Raw genomic sequence first — 15722 nt, forward strand, 5'->3', positions numbered from 1 at the left:
TCGTCTAGTTTACATATAACAAACACAAATCTGGCCGATAGATCTTTTTGTCTATATATAACCTCAACTTTGATCTTATTAGATACTAAAATGGCAACCCCCCGTTTCTTTTTCCGCGTTAAAGATGAATGTTCTATCAATATAAATTTCTTACTATTTAGCCTAAATATATCACTACCTTTCAAATGTGTTTCCTGAATACAGCAAACATCTATGTGTTCTTTTGTCAGAAAGTCATAAAGAGATCGTCTTTTATGTGGGAGATTAAGTCCTTGTACATTCAATGTAGTAAAATTAATTAAATCTTCTCTGTTTCTTGCCATTAATATTTTTGATATGTTTTAACCATTTCCCTCTTGGAGACTCCAAATTCATACATCTATCTTTCATTAATCCCTTGCAAAACACATTCATACAACTCTCACAATTACACATTAATGTGGAAACCATAGTACTCAGTCCTCCCGGTAGGTATAACCCCCTTAAAAAAAAAAATATAACCGGAGTTAAAGTACGTCCAGCTATGTTGAGCCACGAGAAAGGAGACAAATTAATAAATACCCAAATGACTGGATAGAGAGCGAAAAAAAAAAAAAAAAAAAAAAAAAAAAAGAAAACATTACTATACCAAAATAAATACAGCACCACATATTATCTTAACCCTTAATCTTAATCTTCACCATGATGCTCTAGCATTGATTCTATAAAACCAATATCCATATAACAGGTGAATACGTGTTATCTCATTCTTGTGAAGAAAAAAATTATCTAACATTATCACTTCATGTGTATCTTAAGCATGTATCTTATAATATGCTTATATTTAATTTCCACCTTATTTATATGTATTTGTGTAATCTTGTACGTACCTTTCTATATATTTATATTCTTACTATATATATATATATAAAAAAAAAAATAAAAAAAAAATATAACAATATCTCTTCATATATATCTTAAACAAATATCTTATGTGACATGTTTGTGTTTAATTTCCACCAACATATATATTTTATATTACCATATGCTATATTTTATATTATTGTGTCCCATATAATGTTTACCTCTGTGTGTTTATGTTCTTAGTTCTATATCAATATAACTTATATCACCTCATATTATCTTAGCTATTAACCTTATTCAATACCAACGTGCTATATCGTTAGTTCCATATAACAACTCCATATAACTGGTGGATACGTGTTATCTCCTTCTTATAGTGAGAGAAAAAAAAAAAAAAAAATAACAATATCTCTTCATATATATCTTAAACAAATATCTTATGTGACATGTTTGTGTTTAATTTCCACCAACATATATATTTTATATTACCCTGTGCTATATTTTATATTATTGTGTCCCATATAATGTTTACCTCTGTGTGTTTATGTTCTTAGTTCTATATCAATATAACTTATATCACCTCATATTATCTTAGCTTTTAACCTTATTCAATACCAACGTGCTATATCGTTAGTTCCATATAACAACTCCATATAACTGGTGGATGCGTGTTATCTCCTTCTTATAGTGAGAGAAAAAAAAAAAAAAAAAAAAAATAAAAGTTGCTTATCTTATGTGGTATGTGGGTTTTTATTTTCCACCTTGTATATATATATTTTTGTGCTGTCGTGTACTATATTTTATATTATCGTGTCCTATAAGGTCTTATGTTTGCCTCTGTATATATATGTTCTTAATATCGTCCCTTATTAAGGGAAAAAAAAAAAAAAAAAAAAAAACTCCCTATCCTAATCATAGAATGCTAACCTACTTCACATAGGATTATCTTTTAACCACTGCTTCACCTCTTCGGCTGACGACATTTTAATTAATTGCTTCCCTATTTTAATAAATAGTTTAACAGGAAAACCCCAATTATAGTAAATTTTACGCTCTCTAAGAACTTTCGTCACTTCTTTAAACTCCATCCTCTTTTGTCTTGTGTCGGCAGATAGGTCCTGGAAAAAAAGTAGATTTTGAAATTTGTCCCTTCGAGGTATATAGTCTCTAGATGCCTTTAAAAGTTTTTGACGTGTGTAAAAGGTTGAAAAACGTATAATTATATCTCGGGGTAGAGATTCTGCAATGTTCTTCGGTTTTATCGTCCTATGTACTCTTTCTAATTCCTCCTCTCTTATGTTTCCAGGGACTTCCATATCTTTAAATAGCTCTTGTAGATAGCCTCTTAGGGATTCTTGTTTAATATCTTCTGGAACACCTCGGATCCTTAGGTTCTTCCTTCGTGATCTGTCTTCCATATCTATTAATCTTTGTTCAAGAGCTTTAATAGTACTCTCCTTTCGGGTTAGTTCTTCCTTAGTAAGGTTTAATTCATATTCTAGGTATTCAGATTTTTGTTCGTTTACTTTTAAGCGATCTTCTATTCTTTTGTGTTCCTCTTTCCAATCATTGTGGATCCTAAAAATTTCTTCTTTAAAGAGATTGAGTTGTGTATCCAAACATTGCTGTAGATAATCCTTGGTAATCATTTGTGTTGATTGGGCACCAGGGCTTAATGAGTGTCTTCCCTGTTCGTCAATAGTAATATCTACCGAGCATAAGGAATCCTCCATTTTTTTTTTGACCCTTGTGGTGAAAATAGTGTTGTAATTTTTTTGTCTTTTTTTGATTCCACATCCTTCCTATCTCTTTTTTTATATTTCATATCGTCTTTTTTAGATGCCATTTTGGGGTTTTAGATATCTCTTCCTTACTCAGGCTGGCTTGGAATTATTGGTGTGAAATTATATTTCAAAGGTATAAGCAAAATAATATAGAGTTTATATTCCTCAAAAGCTTTTACCAGCAGACTTATATACTGTATCTTTTCTTTTCTCTTATTTTAGAGAAATTAAATAGTAGTGCTGCTTGTAGGATATACTGTAGGATATATTAATAGAGTAAATACTTCCCATAACCTTAAGTAGCTTCTATAGATATCTCTAAATCTTGCTTGGTCTTATTTTATTTTAAAGCGGCACGGTTGATATTCAGTCTCAGCAATCTTTTATACTGTATCTTTTCATTTCTCTTATTTTAGAGAAAGTTGATAGTAGTAGTAATTGTAGGATATGCTATAGGATATACTGATAGGGATAGTACTTCCCATATCATTAAATAGATTCTATGAGTCTCTCTGGATCTTGCTTAATCTTATTTTAGATTCTTATTTTAGAGCGACGAAGCTGGTATTCAGTCTCAACAAAAAGCATTTCTTGGTGGCAGTATGCAATGTATAATCATATAGATGTATATTAGTATTTAAGGATTTTAGTTCCACACAAACACCATTAGTATTAATATTGGCTTCATCGGATTCGGCGTTATCAACAAATCGTTTTTAAGTGTCTTCGCAATAGAGTAGCAAAAACGTTCGGTAAAAAAAAAAAAAAAAAAAAAAAAAATCGCCAATTAACTCCACAAGTCCCCAATCGCGCTTCACTTAGCTTTCCCTGGTCTGTAAATTTGAACCGCCATCCGACCATCCATAAACAAAATCTTCCAGAGCCGCCAGAAGCCGCCAAAAGCCACAAACCCGCCGAGTCACCAGGCCGACCAGCCGTCTATTACTTGCCGCTTGCCGCTTGCTACTTGCCGCTCGCCGCCAGTCTTTCACTGTTCGCCAGTCTTTAGCTGGCCACTTGGCCGCTTGGTCGTCTCTTGGCAGCCGCCCAGCAGCCGCCTCACCTCGCCGCCCGTTCCGCCACCGACCCGGAGAGGAAACCGCAGGGAAACCGCAGTCAAAGCCGCAGCCGGGAATCCGTCCATTCAGTACGGTCAGTAGGCCGCTACATCACTCGCTCCTTCTCCTTCTCTCTGCTCACGCGCTCCACCTCCGTGCGCGTCTCACGTCATCACGTCCGCCTTTACTCTAATATTCAAGAACAAGTAATTTTGTTAAGTTGAATAACAAGGTTGGTGTTGCTGTTGTGCTTTTAATGATATGATTTCAAGTCAAGTTTGGACTGAAATGAAGTAAAAATATACCATCTGTATGCAAGAATGAAGCTAACCTCAAAGCAACTTTTATATTAATCAGTGGTGAAGAGGGTTCAAACTGCCTCTTGGAATAACTTGATTTATGTTTGTGCTATCTTTAAACATATGTTCCATCAAATGCCACAGGTATTGTCACATGAATGGAAAAGACCCTAGGGCTCTTTATTGGTATCCTTACTACATAGCCTTTAATCTAAAAATCTATACATGCTTTGTATGTGATATGCTTGAGTGTGTTACTAGGTACTGGGAATTAACATTTCTTTTACTGTCTCCCTTTTTTTTGTTTTGTTAGTTTCTTATCACCACAGGGGAGAATCTGGATTACCTAGATGGTGTGCATACTGTTTTCGGTGAGGTGACAGAAGGGATGGATGTAGTGAAAAAAATCAACGAGACGTTTGTGGACAAGGATTTTATCCCTTACCAAGATATCCGGTATACTAAATATTCTCTCTGTAAAATAATGTACCGGTAGCACTTCCCACTTTGTGTTTGCACTTGATTAATGTGGACTGACCTATTTAAATGACAGTACTGTGCAAAAGTTCTAGGCAAGTGTGCTAAAAAATTTTTGTAAAGTAAGAATGCTTTAAAAAAAAAAATTAGTTTTTATCACTTAACAAAATGTTGAACAGACAATTTTTAATCAAATCAGTATTTGGTGTGACACCCTTTACATTAAAAACAGCATCAATTCTTCTAGGTACACTTGCAGAAAGTCAGGGATTTTGTAGGCATCTAGTTATATGATTAAGCAATAACAACAAACAGGTGCTAATAATCGGCAATTTAATCAGACAATGTAACCCATTCAGTCCTCTATAGACGTACCGGTACGTCCATAAAACGCATCTCAAGAACCCCATATGGATGTACCGGTACGTCCTGACCTTCTTGCAGCGGCACGGGAGATCAGGCTGTGTTTTGATGGCCTGGATTCCCCCTGTCAGTAGAAGACAGCATTGTTGGCTTTCTGCTGCCTGATCTCCTGTAACAGCTGCCGGCGCTAACGGCATTCCCTTCCGGGTCGTGTCACTGCTGAAGTCGCCCGGAAGGTCACCGGAAGACATGATATATCCTGCTGGGTCTGTGTAGACCCTGCTGGGATATCCGATAGCTCCGATGAGGCACAGACACTGTGATCTCTATGCAAGTTTGTGGGGACTTGCATAGAGATCGGTGCAGGAAGGAGAGCTTCTCACATGCTGAAATACAGATGAGCAATAAAAAAAAAATCACTAAAATAATACAATAAATATCGTTTATCGCCTCCTAAACTCTTTAAAACATTGACATGGCCCCAGATGCCAATCTCGGTGTTGCTGAATGGCTCAACATCGAGGCATTACAGCAACAACGTTTAAGCAAACAAAGTGATCATAGATCACTTTCTAAGCTTGTTTAATGACATGACGTGCCAGGCATGTCATTGGTCGTTACCTGACTGTTTGTGTCTAATGTGCCCGGGCTGTCATTGGGTGTTAAAGGGGTTTAAATTTATATTTTTCTCTCCTCCCAACAGAATTACACACACTGTAATACTGGATGATCCATTTGATGATCCACCTGGACTACCAATTCCCGACCGATCCCCAGAACCAACCAAAGAGCAGCTTGATGTAAGCTTGATTTATCTTGTTAATAATATGTTAAAATCATTCTACTTTTTTCTCTTGTAGAACTATGGCTAAAATATATTCATTATTTTGATATTTAAATAGAGTGGCAGGATAGCAGCAGATGAAGAAATTGATGACAATAAGGGAAAATCTGTGGAAGAAATTGAAGAACTGTTTGCTGAGAAAGAAGCCAAGACACAAGCAGTTCTTCTGGAAATGGCAAGTATCATATTTGGTCTAGTTTTTTTTTTCTTTTTTTTCCTACACAATTGTAAATTAACTTTTTGTTATGCTACCATTTATAAAATATATATTTTATAGTGGGAGTCTTGTAGGCAGAATGTTTTGCAGTTTCCTTTTGTTTTCCTTTCACGGGATTGCTGTTTTAATAGTAGTGACTGTGCCCAGTATTATCTGTGCATGGTATAAAATTAAGTTTGCATTTCTTTGAAAACACCTACAGAATAGACATAACAATTAACCCTTAACCACTTAATAACTGCTTGTTTTTTGTTTTACACATTGCAACAAATATATAATGTGTTCAATTTCACAGGTTGGAGATATACCTGATGCAGACATCAAGCCCCCTGAAAATGTACTTTTTGTCTGTAAACTGAATCCTGTAACAACAGATGAAGATTTAGAGATTATATTTTCAAGATTTGGAGCAATAAAAAGGTGTCTGCATTCTTAAAGTGTTTTGTATGTATGATGAACACATTTTAATACTTAAAAAAAAACAAAAAAATAAAACTTTTTATTTAAAATCTAAATGTTTAGTTTTTGTGTTGCTTTGTTTTTTCCAATCAATTTGTAGTTGTTAGTGCTGTAACAATGTATTTAGGATTAATTCATTCTGTATGTCAGAATAATAACCGTTCTACACATTTAACTTTTTTCCAGCTGTGAAATAATTCGAGATTGGAAAACTGGAGAGTCGCTCTGTTACGCCTTTATTGAATTTGAGAAGGTAATGTTTGTGTGTGTGTATATATGTATATGTGTGTGTGTGTCATATATATATATATATTTGTGCCAAGCAGGACCACCATCAGGACACTACAACCAGGGTCTAGGCAAGCAAGGTAACCCGGCCTTTCTGATCGGTCTCTGCCCTCCAGGTTGTCTCTTGCGGCTAGCTAACGGTGTCTGGGCCCTTGCTGTAAACTGATTTTAGAATTATATGGAGTAGAGAGTATTTGCCCATTGAAATCTGAAATGGGTTAGTGGTTCAATTTTTAATAGCTTTTTTTGCCTCTGCATATACCAATGCTTGCAGCAATCATCTGATTTGCTAACACACGGCAACTGCTAAAGATGATATAGTTAAAGGCCAGAGTCAAATGAAATACATCCCCAGATACTTAGTGAAAATAGCCAGACCATTTCAGTTATTCTTCAAGGATTCTCACTCGTCTTACATGATGCCAAAAGACTGATGTAAAACTAAAATTGTACCAATATTTAAAAAATGCAGTTGGCGTTGAAAGCAACACAAAACTAGTTAAGGTAATGCAAAGTGTTTTGGTCAAATTGAAGCACTGGGCAACAGAGTGGTTGAGATTTTTTGTTGACCGATCCAAAGTTAGAAGGAGAAAAGTATAGTTAAAATGATACCATTTATTGGCTAACTTATCTAAAGTTTGTGTTAACCTGTGAACTGCGCTTTTGTATTTAGAAAAGTCTGTGTTAGCTTCATTAATGCCCGAGGAAGGGACCTAACAACTTGGTCTCGAAACCTCGCAATTAAACTCTGTGAGCCAATAAATGGTATTTTAACTATACTTTTCTCCTGTTTTCTCAACGGCTAACACGGTACAAAACCTTTGATCCAAAGTTATGCATTTTGGGGAAAATGTGTGAATTATTTCTTTTGATGGAATTCTGCTGGGAAATGAATTGAATTTGGGAATAATTGTAGATAGCAACTGTATTCGATGTCAGTCAGCTACTGCAAGGGTCATTATTAAAAAGGGATGCTGTCTCACAAGAGGAAAATATCATTTCCCTCTCTATTAGTCAATTGTTAACAACCCACCTTGAATATACAGTGCAAGACTGGGCATCTGTTGTGGAAAAGGACATCGTGGGGTTAACTACAAAAGAAGCCACTTTCTGATGACTTGTTGATCAAAAGGACTGTGCAATTAACAAGAGGCCATCCATTCAGACCAAAAGAAAGGAATTTTCACCTAAAGCAGCAAAAAGGATTCTTTTCAGTGAGAAAAATAAAGATGTAGAAATCACTACCCACAAACAATGTGCTATCAGATGCCATGGACACCTTTTTAAATATGAGTTAGATGTAGGGCTGCAACTAACGATTATTTTCATAATCGATTAGTTGGCCGATTATTTTTTCGATTAATCGGATAAAAAAATGTAAATTTTTAATTTATTTAAAATAATTTAATAAAGTAACTTAGAATGTAAAAAACAAACCGCAGAATAAAAAAAACTGATAAAAATGCATTTCTTGTTTTTATTTCCAACCCCCCAGTTATGCACATTTGAGCCCAGGCTTGCCACACTGCCCCCCACATATGCCACATACCCCCAGACATGCCACACTGCCCTCCCCACATATGCCTTAAATACCCTATATGCCATATATACCCTATATGCCATATATATACCCCCTGATATGTCACTCCGTCCTCCCAAGGTATGCCGTATACCCCCCCGATATGCCATAGTGCACTCATAGGTTTGCAGACTCGTTCACAATACTTTTATAAATAAATACAGGGTTAATCTTCACTGCCCCAGGATTTAGATTCCCCTCAGTTTGCCCCACTTTACCTCAAACTGCACCTTAAATTAACTTTATTAAATTAATTAAATTAACCCTCAGTCCTCATCATTAAATTAACCCTGAAGAGAAGACCCCATTAACCATAACTGCCCCTAAATTAACCCTAAACACCCCATCAACTACAACTGCCCCTAAATTAACCCTAAACACCCCATTAACTATAACCGTCCCTAAATTAACCCTAAACACCCCATCAACCACAACTGCCCCTAAGTTAACCCTGAAGACCCCATCAACCACAACTGCCCCTAAATTAACCCTGTAGACCCCATCAACCACAATTAACCCTAAACACCCCACTAACTATAACTGCCCCTAAATTAATCCTAAACACCCCACTAACTATAACTGCCCCTAAATTAACCCTAAACACCCCACTAACTATAACTGCCCCTAACTTTCAGCAGCCCAAATATACATTTTATACTCACCAGTTAGATGAGTTCTTGAGCCATGTAGACAGTATAAGAAAAGGGGCGGGACCAATCGGCACTTTGACCCGCCCCTTTCTTTCTCCCTGTCCCTCCCAGCAGTCACTGCCGATTGGCCCCGCCCCCTTCTCACTGTCCCTCCTTGCAGCCAATCTGCAGTGACTGCAGGGAGGGACTGGAAGAAGGAAGTGGGGGGGGCAATCGGCAGTGACTGCAGGGAGGAACTGGAAGCAGGAGCTGCAGCTGTGAGTCAGACACTAAACGGATTATAAAACGAGGGGTATTTTTCAGAGCATTTGCTCTGAAAAAACCCTCATTTTATAATTGATAAAAATCGGCAACGATTTTCATTATCGATTATTATCGATTTTATCGATTAGTTGTTGCAGCACTAGTTAGATGATGTTTTAGCAAATAGAAATATGCAGTGATATAACTGGTTGTAACAACATGGTTAGATTTAGCTTGCGGATCAAGTGAGGAATCAGCCGTTTCGGAGGGAAGAATGCTTTAATGTATTTTTTTTGCTGATGAACATTGGTCTTTTTTAAACCTAAAGTTGTATTTGTCATGTTTAATTAAACAAAAATAAGTATTCGTGTCATCCAAAAGTAGTATAATTTTATTAACACCTTGTTAATTATCTTAATAGGAAGAAGACTGCGAGAAAGCTTATTTCAAGATGGATAATGTTCTGATTGATGACAGACGAATACATGTTGATTTTAGTCAGTCAGTTTCTAAAGTGAAATGGAAAGGAAAAGGTATAGTAACTTTATTATTATTATTATTACTATTCGTTTTATGTAGCCCCATCATATTCTGTAGCAGGACATAACAAGTGGTATACAACATAACAATTTGACTTACAGAAACGGGTGAGGAGGGCCCTGTTCAACTTATTTATAATTATCAAGGCAGTACATGGTGTGCTAATTCAAGTTCAGCATCAGCTTATGATTTCTAACTTTGCTGAATATTAAGATTTTGATAAATACCAAAAGCCAAATAGCCCAGCTTCTTAGAAATACAATAGTAGTGTGTGTGTGTGTGTGTGTGTGTGTGTGTACAGTGGCATGAAAAAGTAAATGTACCCTTTGTATTTACCAGATTTTCTTAATTGTTAATAATACTGATCACTAGTACTGAGAAACAGAATGTGTGTAAGCTAATAACACACAAACAATGTACCGTATTTGCTCGATTATAAGACGACCCCCCAAAATCAAAATATTAATTTAGGAAAAAAACAAAAAGCCTGAATATAAGACGACCCTATAGGAAAAAAAGTTTTACCAGTAAATATTAATTCATGTAAATATATTTTTTAAATTTCCTTTTATTTGCCAACCTGCCCCCCCCAGTTATGCCACTCTGCCCCCAGAAATGCTTTATACCCCCCTATTTGCCACTCTGCCCCATGATATGCCTTATACCCCTATATGCCACTCTGGCATATAGGGGGTTAAAAGGCATATCATGGGGCTGAGTGGCATATAGGGGGTTAAAATGCATTTCTGGAGGTATATATGCATATCATGGGGCTGAGTGGCATATAGGGGGTTAAAATGCATTTCTGGAGGTCCAGAAATGCATTTTAACCCCCTATATGCCACTCAGCCCCATGATATGCCTTTTAACCCAGCATGTACTGGCTGCCTTGGCTTGATAGGAGTGTGATTGCTGCTAACAGCAATCACACTCCTATCAAGCCAAGGCAGCCAGTACATGCTGGAACCTGGGGATGATAGTAGTGGGATTACAGCCTCCCTATGCCATGCTACAACCCCCACCCCCCTTACACATCCATGCTATCACACACAAACACGCATTCACAAACATTTAAATACTCATTCATTCCATTAATCACACATACTTCACACATTAATCACACATACTTACCCAAAAACCCTCCCCCACCCCCTTACCTGAACTGCAGATCTCTCACTCGAAGACTTCTGCAAGGGACCGGCTGTACGAGCAACTGCTCTGGCCCCGCCCCCAGAGGAGGGAGGGGGAGATAGAGTTCTGTGAGGAAGCTACAAGCTTCCTGTCCTCCTGCTTCTAACGGAAGAGACACTGCTCGCGACCGGTAAGCAGCATGGCCCCAGCCATTTTTTTGGGGTCTGATTAGAAGACGACCCCGATTATAAGACGAGGGGTATTTTTCAGAGCATTTGCTCTGGAAAAAACCTCGTCTTATAATCGAGCAAATACGGTAATAATCTTCCATGTCTATATTGAACATTGAACCCAGTAAGCATTCACAGTGCCGGTGGGAAAAGTAACTGAATCCTTGGATTTAATAACTGGTTGAACCTCCATTGGCGGCAATAACCTCAAATAAATGCCTCCGGTAGCTGTGGATTTTTACAGAACTGCTTAAGCTCAGCCATAGTCTCAGGATGTCTGATGTGATGCCTTGATACACTTGGGAATTCATTCTCCCCTCGATGATAGGAAGTTGTCCAGGCCCCGAGGCAACAAAGCAACACCAAGTCATGATGCTCTCTTCACCGTACTTTACAGTTGGGGTGATGTTTTCATGTTGGTATGTCTTTTTTATACCAAACACAGTGCTGCATGTTTTTCTCTAACCACTGCAACCTTAGTTTCATCAGTCCACAAAGCATTTTCCTAGTAGTGCTCTAGCGTGTCAAGGTGCTCTAGCGTGTCAAGGTGCTCTTTGGCATACTTCAGGCGTGTAGCAATGGGGTTTTTTTGTTTTGTTTTGTTTTTTGGAGAGCAGCGGCTTCCTCTGTGGTGTCCTGACATAGACTCTATTCCTGTTCAATTTGTTTGCATATGGTAGACTCATGAACAGATATGTTGATCAGTTCCAATGATACCTTCAAGCCTTTAGCTAGGGTTCTTGTTTATCTCATTGAGCATTCTGCGTTGCTCCCTTGGAGTCATCTTGGCTGAACAGCCACAGTACTAAATAATTTCCATTTTTGAACAATTTGTCTAACTGTGGACTGATGAATATATAATCTCTTTGAAATTACTTTGTAACCCTTTCCAGTGGTATGCTCATCAACAATTCTTGATTCTAGGTCTTTTGATATTTATTTTTTGGTTCACATGATTGGATGCTTAGTGAGGAAACGCGTTTCGGTGATTGGACTCCAAGTTTGCTGACTCCTGATCAGCTTTTGTTGTAGTCCATTAGCCTAGGGATTCACATACTTTTTCGAGCCCAACACTGTGAATGTTTAAATGTTTTATGGATACAAACAATGCAATAATCTGTGTGTAATTAGTTAAAATAGTTTGTGTTTGTTCATTACTGTAACTTAGTTGAAGATCAGACCATAGTTTGACACAATTGTACATTTTTTTGGTTCCCTGAACTCACAGTTTTAGGATTAATCATTCATTAAAGTTGTGCTATGAGCTGTGATAAGATACCAGCCTTTTTGATCGATCTATCTAAGAAAAATAACTGCATATGCACTATATGCCTAATATTTCAAATACATAAAAATGAATGTATGTGTGCTAGACTATGATTACCTAATATAGAGTGACTTGCGTTTTCTCTATTGGCAATTCACAGCATTTTGTTTCTGTAAGGATACAATTCATGATTCATGTTGACAGTCCAAATAACTATTATTTTGCAGGAATTTACTTTTATGCTTATGCTGTTGTTTTTATCTTTTCATTTTTAAATACATTTTATTTGTTGGTATGTCCTGTTTTATCTTATCGTGCATGTTCCAATTTGTTTTGTACAGGTGGGAAGTATTCAATGGATGATTTCAAAGAGTACGAGAAGGATGCTGAAAAACGCTCCAAGCTTGCATTGAAAGATAAAGCTAAACCTAAACAAGAGTATCCTTTTGTTAAAAGCATGACTAGTGTTATAGTTCCTATACAATAAAAATTGTAGCTAGAAAGGTTTTTTTTTTAAGTTGGAATGTGCCAAGTTGATCTGAGAACAGCCACGTGAAGAAACTTTTTATCTCTGGTGCTGAATTCTGCTTACTGTGTCTCTCTCTAACTTAACCTGCTTAGACCCATAGCAACACATTGTCTTATGTTAAAAAGCGGTCTTCCAGTTTGTTAGAGATATTTGCCCTTTTGGGTTAAAAAAGAAAGAAAACCTGCATTTACCGTCATTAAGGAATGTACCTTTTTGCATATCAGCTGTGGATCAGTGTACCATGTTTTGTAAAAAGCAATTCTATGGTATTACTTTTGATTATAAAAAGTGCAGGAAATCAATGCTACAGCTAACACAGCCAAGCCAATACAATGTCAGCATGTTAAACTGGGGGTCTATTAAGATGCTTTGAATGAAGCAATTTGTGACCTGGAATGTCCAGAACCCAAAATAAAAGCCTACACATGTCAGGTATTACCGTAATCTGGAGATACAGCTGGGCAGATATATATGTTTGAGTATTTTGACTGCTAGACAGTCGCAAATGAGATATAAGGCCAGGTAAGCAAAATTTCATGTTTGGAAACTGTAATACCGTGTTCCAAGTTGGCACCTGTAATGTCCAGAAAACCCCAAAAATGCCTATGCATGTGGGATATTTTCATTATCTGGAATTGCAGCTGAAAAATTGTGCATGGATTTCTTTGCCATAACAAAAAATGTAGACATTTATTGCTAGAACCTTGGCAGTGACTGGTTGCTAAACAGCTGCATGATACAGAAGCCTATAACGACATGCCCTGGGTTGTCTGATTCACAGAAATATGTACTTTTTATGTGTGTTTTTTTATTTCTTTGTTCAAAATCCCAGCATACTAAATGTAAGAAACCACACCTTAGAATATGTGCCTTGTAACTGCTTGAAAAGTATGGAAATTCTGAGATATTTCCAAAATCAGGTATTTTGTTTAATGTTAAAAGCCCTGCACCATGACAAGACTGAGCATAGCAACAAGACACAAAGCAGTTATACCAAAATCAGGTATTTTCTGGCAATGTAACTAATTTAGGTTAGTTTTGTTTAGGTGTGTTATAATTTCTATGTACACTGCTATACCTCTTTATTTTCACCCAGCCATACCATACCATATTGGTTTCACCATACCAACAGAGTTATTGATTGTCTTGGCATGTAGTGGACCAGAATGAAATTCCAAAATGCTAAATAAGCAATGGTTTGGTTTGCTTATTGCATGACTTGGATGTGGGAAAAGTTTCTCCTTAACAGTCTGTACTTAATAGCAGCAACTATGATCTGCTACTTGATGAAGATATGGAGGAACTGAGCAGTAATCAAAGATCCAAACACAAAAAAGAGAAAAAACGTCACCATCATCATTCAGAAGATGAAGATGAACGAAGAGTGAAAAAATCTAAGGTATCCCTAGGTCCAATTGTTTAAGTTGGTTTACACAACACAAATATAAGAAGAGATCTTAGCCTATATTAATCAGGAAAATGCCTAAATATTAAAAATGTTTTCCTTAAATAGCTACTGTCATATATGTATGTTTTAAAATTTAAATCCACTAACGAACAAACCAAATTTAAAAACTTTATAGCTTGATTTGTGTCTAATATTTTCCCTGTTGCAAAAATAGTTACAAATCCATTGTATATTGGGTGCTTTCTAAATGAATGTATTTTGAGGTACTTTTCCTCTGCTGTTCAAGCTGCATGCATATTATATACAATACTAAAAAAAGGTGTTATTTTCTTTCATGTTTAATTAAGACTTGCATATAAAAATCATACAAGGAAGCCCATTAAAAAAACTGTGTGTGGATGAATATGTGGATATTTAATATGTACTTTATTTGTAAGGTACCTGAGAAAGACTCACGATGCAGCAGATACGAGGATGATTACTGTCGAGAGAAAAAAAGGAGTGACAAGAAAGAGAGCCGTAAAAGCCGCAGTCATTCTCGAGAACGCAGCAGCCACTACAGCTCCAAAGAAAAAGGGAGAGAACCAAGGGAGAAGGAACGTGACAGAAGAAGAGACCGGAGTCCAAAGAAGTACAGAGACTCATCGAAATACAGAAATTGAGATTGACTGAATTTAAAAAAATATAAAAAAAACCCCAAAAAGTCTCTGTGAAATTTGTTCCAAGACACACATACAACATTTTGCACCAATTTAAGGTATTCATGTGTGTATATAACATATAGTGTGTGTCTTCTTTCTCCCAGATATTTTGTAAGCAATAGGTATCATCGAAAACACAAAGGTCAAAATTGTGCAATGTAAAAATTGTTTTTCAAATATATCTTTGTTGTTTGCCATCTCATTTTTAAAGCAGTGTTATTCTCATAAAATTGGGCTGGGCTTACACTTCAAGTGAGACAGTTTGCAAAGCTGCATAACTTGTTCCCTAAATTTTCTGGTATGTTGGCCTGTCAATCAGGAGGCAGCCTCTGGGAAAGTAAACAAGCATAGTTTAAGTTAAATGTTATGCTGAAAGACTGGGATTAGTTAATCATTCAGTTTGTTGCAGTCAAAACGACATTTTTGTCGTTTTGTCATTTCTTAATTATACAGTTCTTAAAGTGCCATGGGTTTTACATTTTTATTAAAACACTGACTTATTTTCCATCGAATGGAATGGGAGTGAGGTGTGAACAATTTAAAGGCAGAGGAAAAAAAAAAAGAAACAAGAAGTTACAATACTTTCCAAACTTTTAAGCAGGTGTGAAAATGCTGTGAAGTACGAATGGTTTCAAAAATAGACATGTAAATAGTTTATTTTTTTCATTTAACAAAATGCAAAGTAAGTGAACAGAAAAAATATATAAATCAAATCAATAATTAGTGTGACCACCTTTTGCTTTCAAAACATCAATTCTAGTCACACTTGCACAAACAAGGTGAGGTTACCTAAGACAGTTTCATGTTAAAAG

The 15722-nt window shown here is 36.5% G+C and overlaps 1 protein-coding gene across 2 annotated transcripts in view; it reads left to right on the forward strand.

The window, feature by feature from the left end:
* PPIL4 (peptidylprolyl isomerase like 4) overlaps nucleotides 1–15722 on the forward strand; it is a 153293-nt gene that overhangs the window by 6066 nt on the left and 131505 nt on the right. The window contains exons 5-13 of one of the 2 annotated variants that reach the window (XM_053459965.1): nucleotides 4298–4440; nucleotides 5528–5624; nucleotides 5727–5843; nucleotides 6181–6305; nucleotides 6531–6597; nucleotides 9526–9637; nucleotides 12614–12710; nucleotides 14065–14200; nucleotides 14647–14881. In XM_053459965.1, the coding sequence (XP_053315940.1) occupies nucleotides 4298–4440; nucleotides 5528–5624; nucleotides 5727–5843; nucleotides 6181–6305; nucleotides 6531–6597; nucleotides 9526–9637; nucleotides 12614–12710; nucleotides 14065–14200; nucleotides 14647–14871 (1119 nt within the window). In that variant the 3' untranslated portion in view covers nucleotides 14872–14881. Of the gene's footprint in view, nucleotides 1–4297; nucleotides 4441–5527; nucleotides 5625–5726; nucleotides 5844–6180; nucleotides 6306–6530; nucleotides 6598–9525; nucleotides 9638–12613; nucleotides 12711–14064; nucleotides 14201–14646; nucleotides 15121–15722 lie in introns of those variants that run through there. The other variant, XM_053459964.1, reaches the window with a different exon arrangement.

The sequence above is a fragment of the Spea bombifrons genome, chromosome 3 (assembly GCF_027358695.1).
Source record: "Spea bombifrons isolate aSpeBom1 chromosome 3, aSpeBom1.2.pri, whole genome shotgun sequence".
Lineage (NCBI taxonomy): Eukaryota > Metazoa > Chordata > Amphibia > Anura > Pelobatidae > Spea > Spea bombifrons.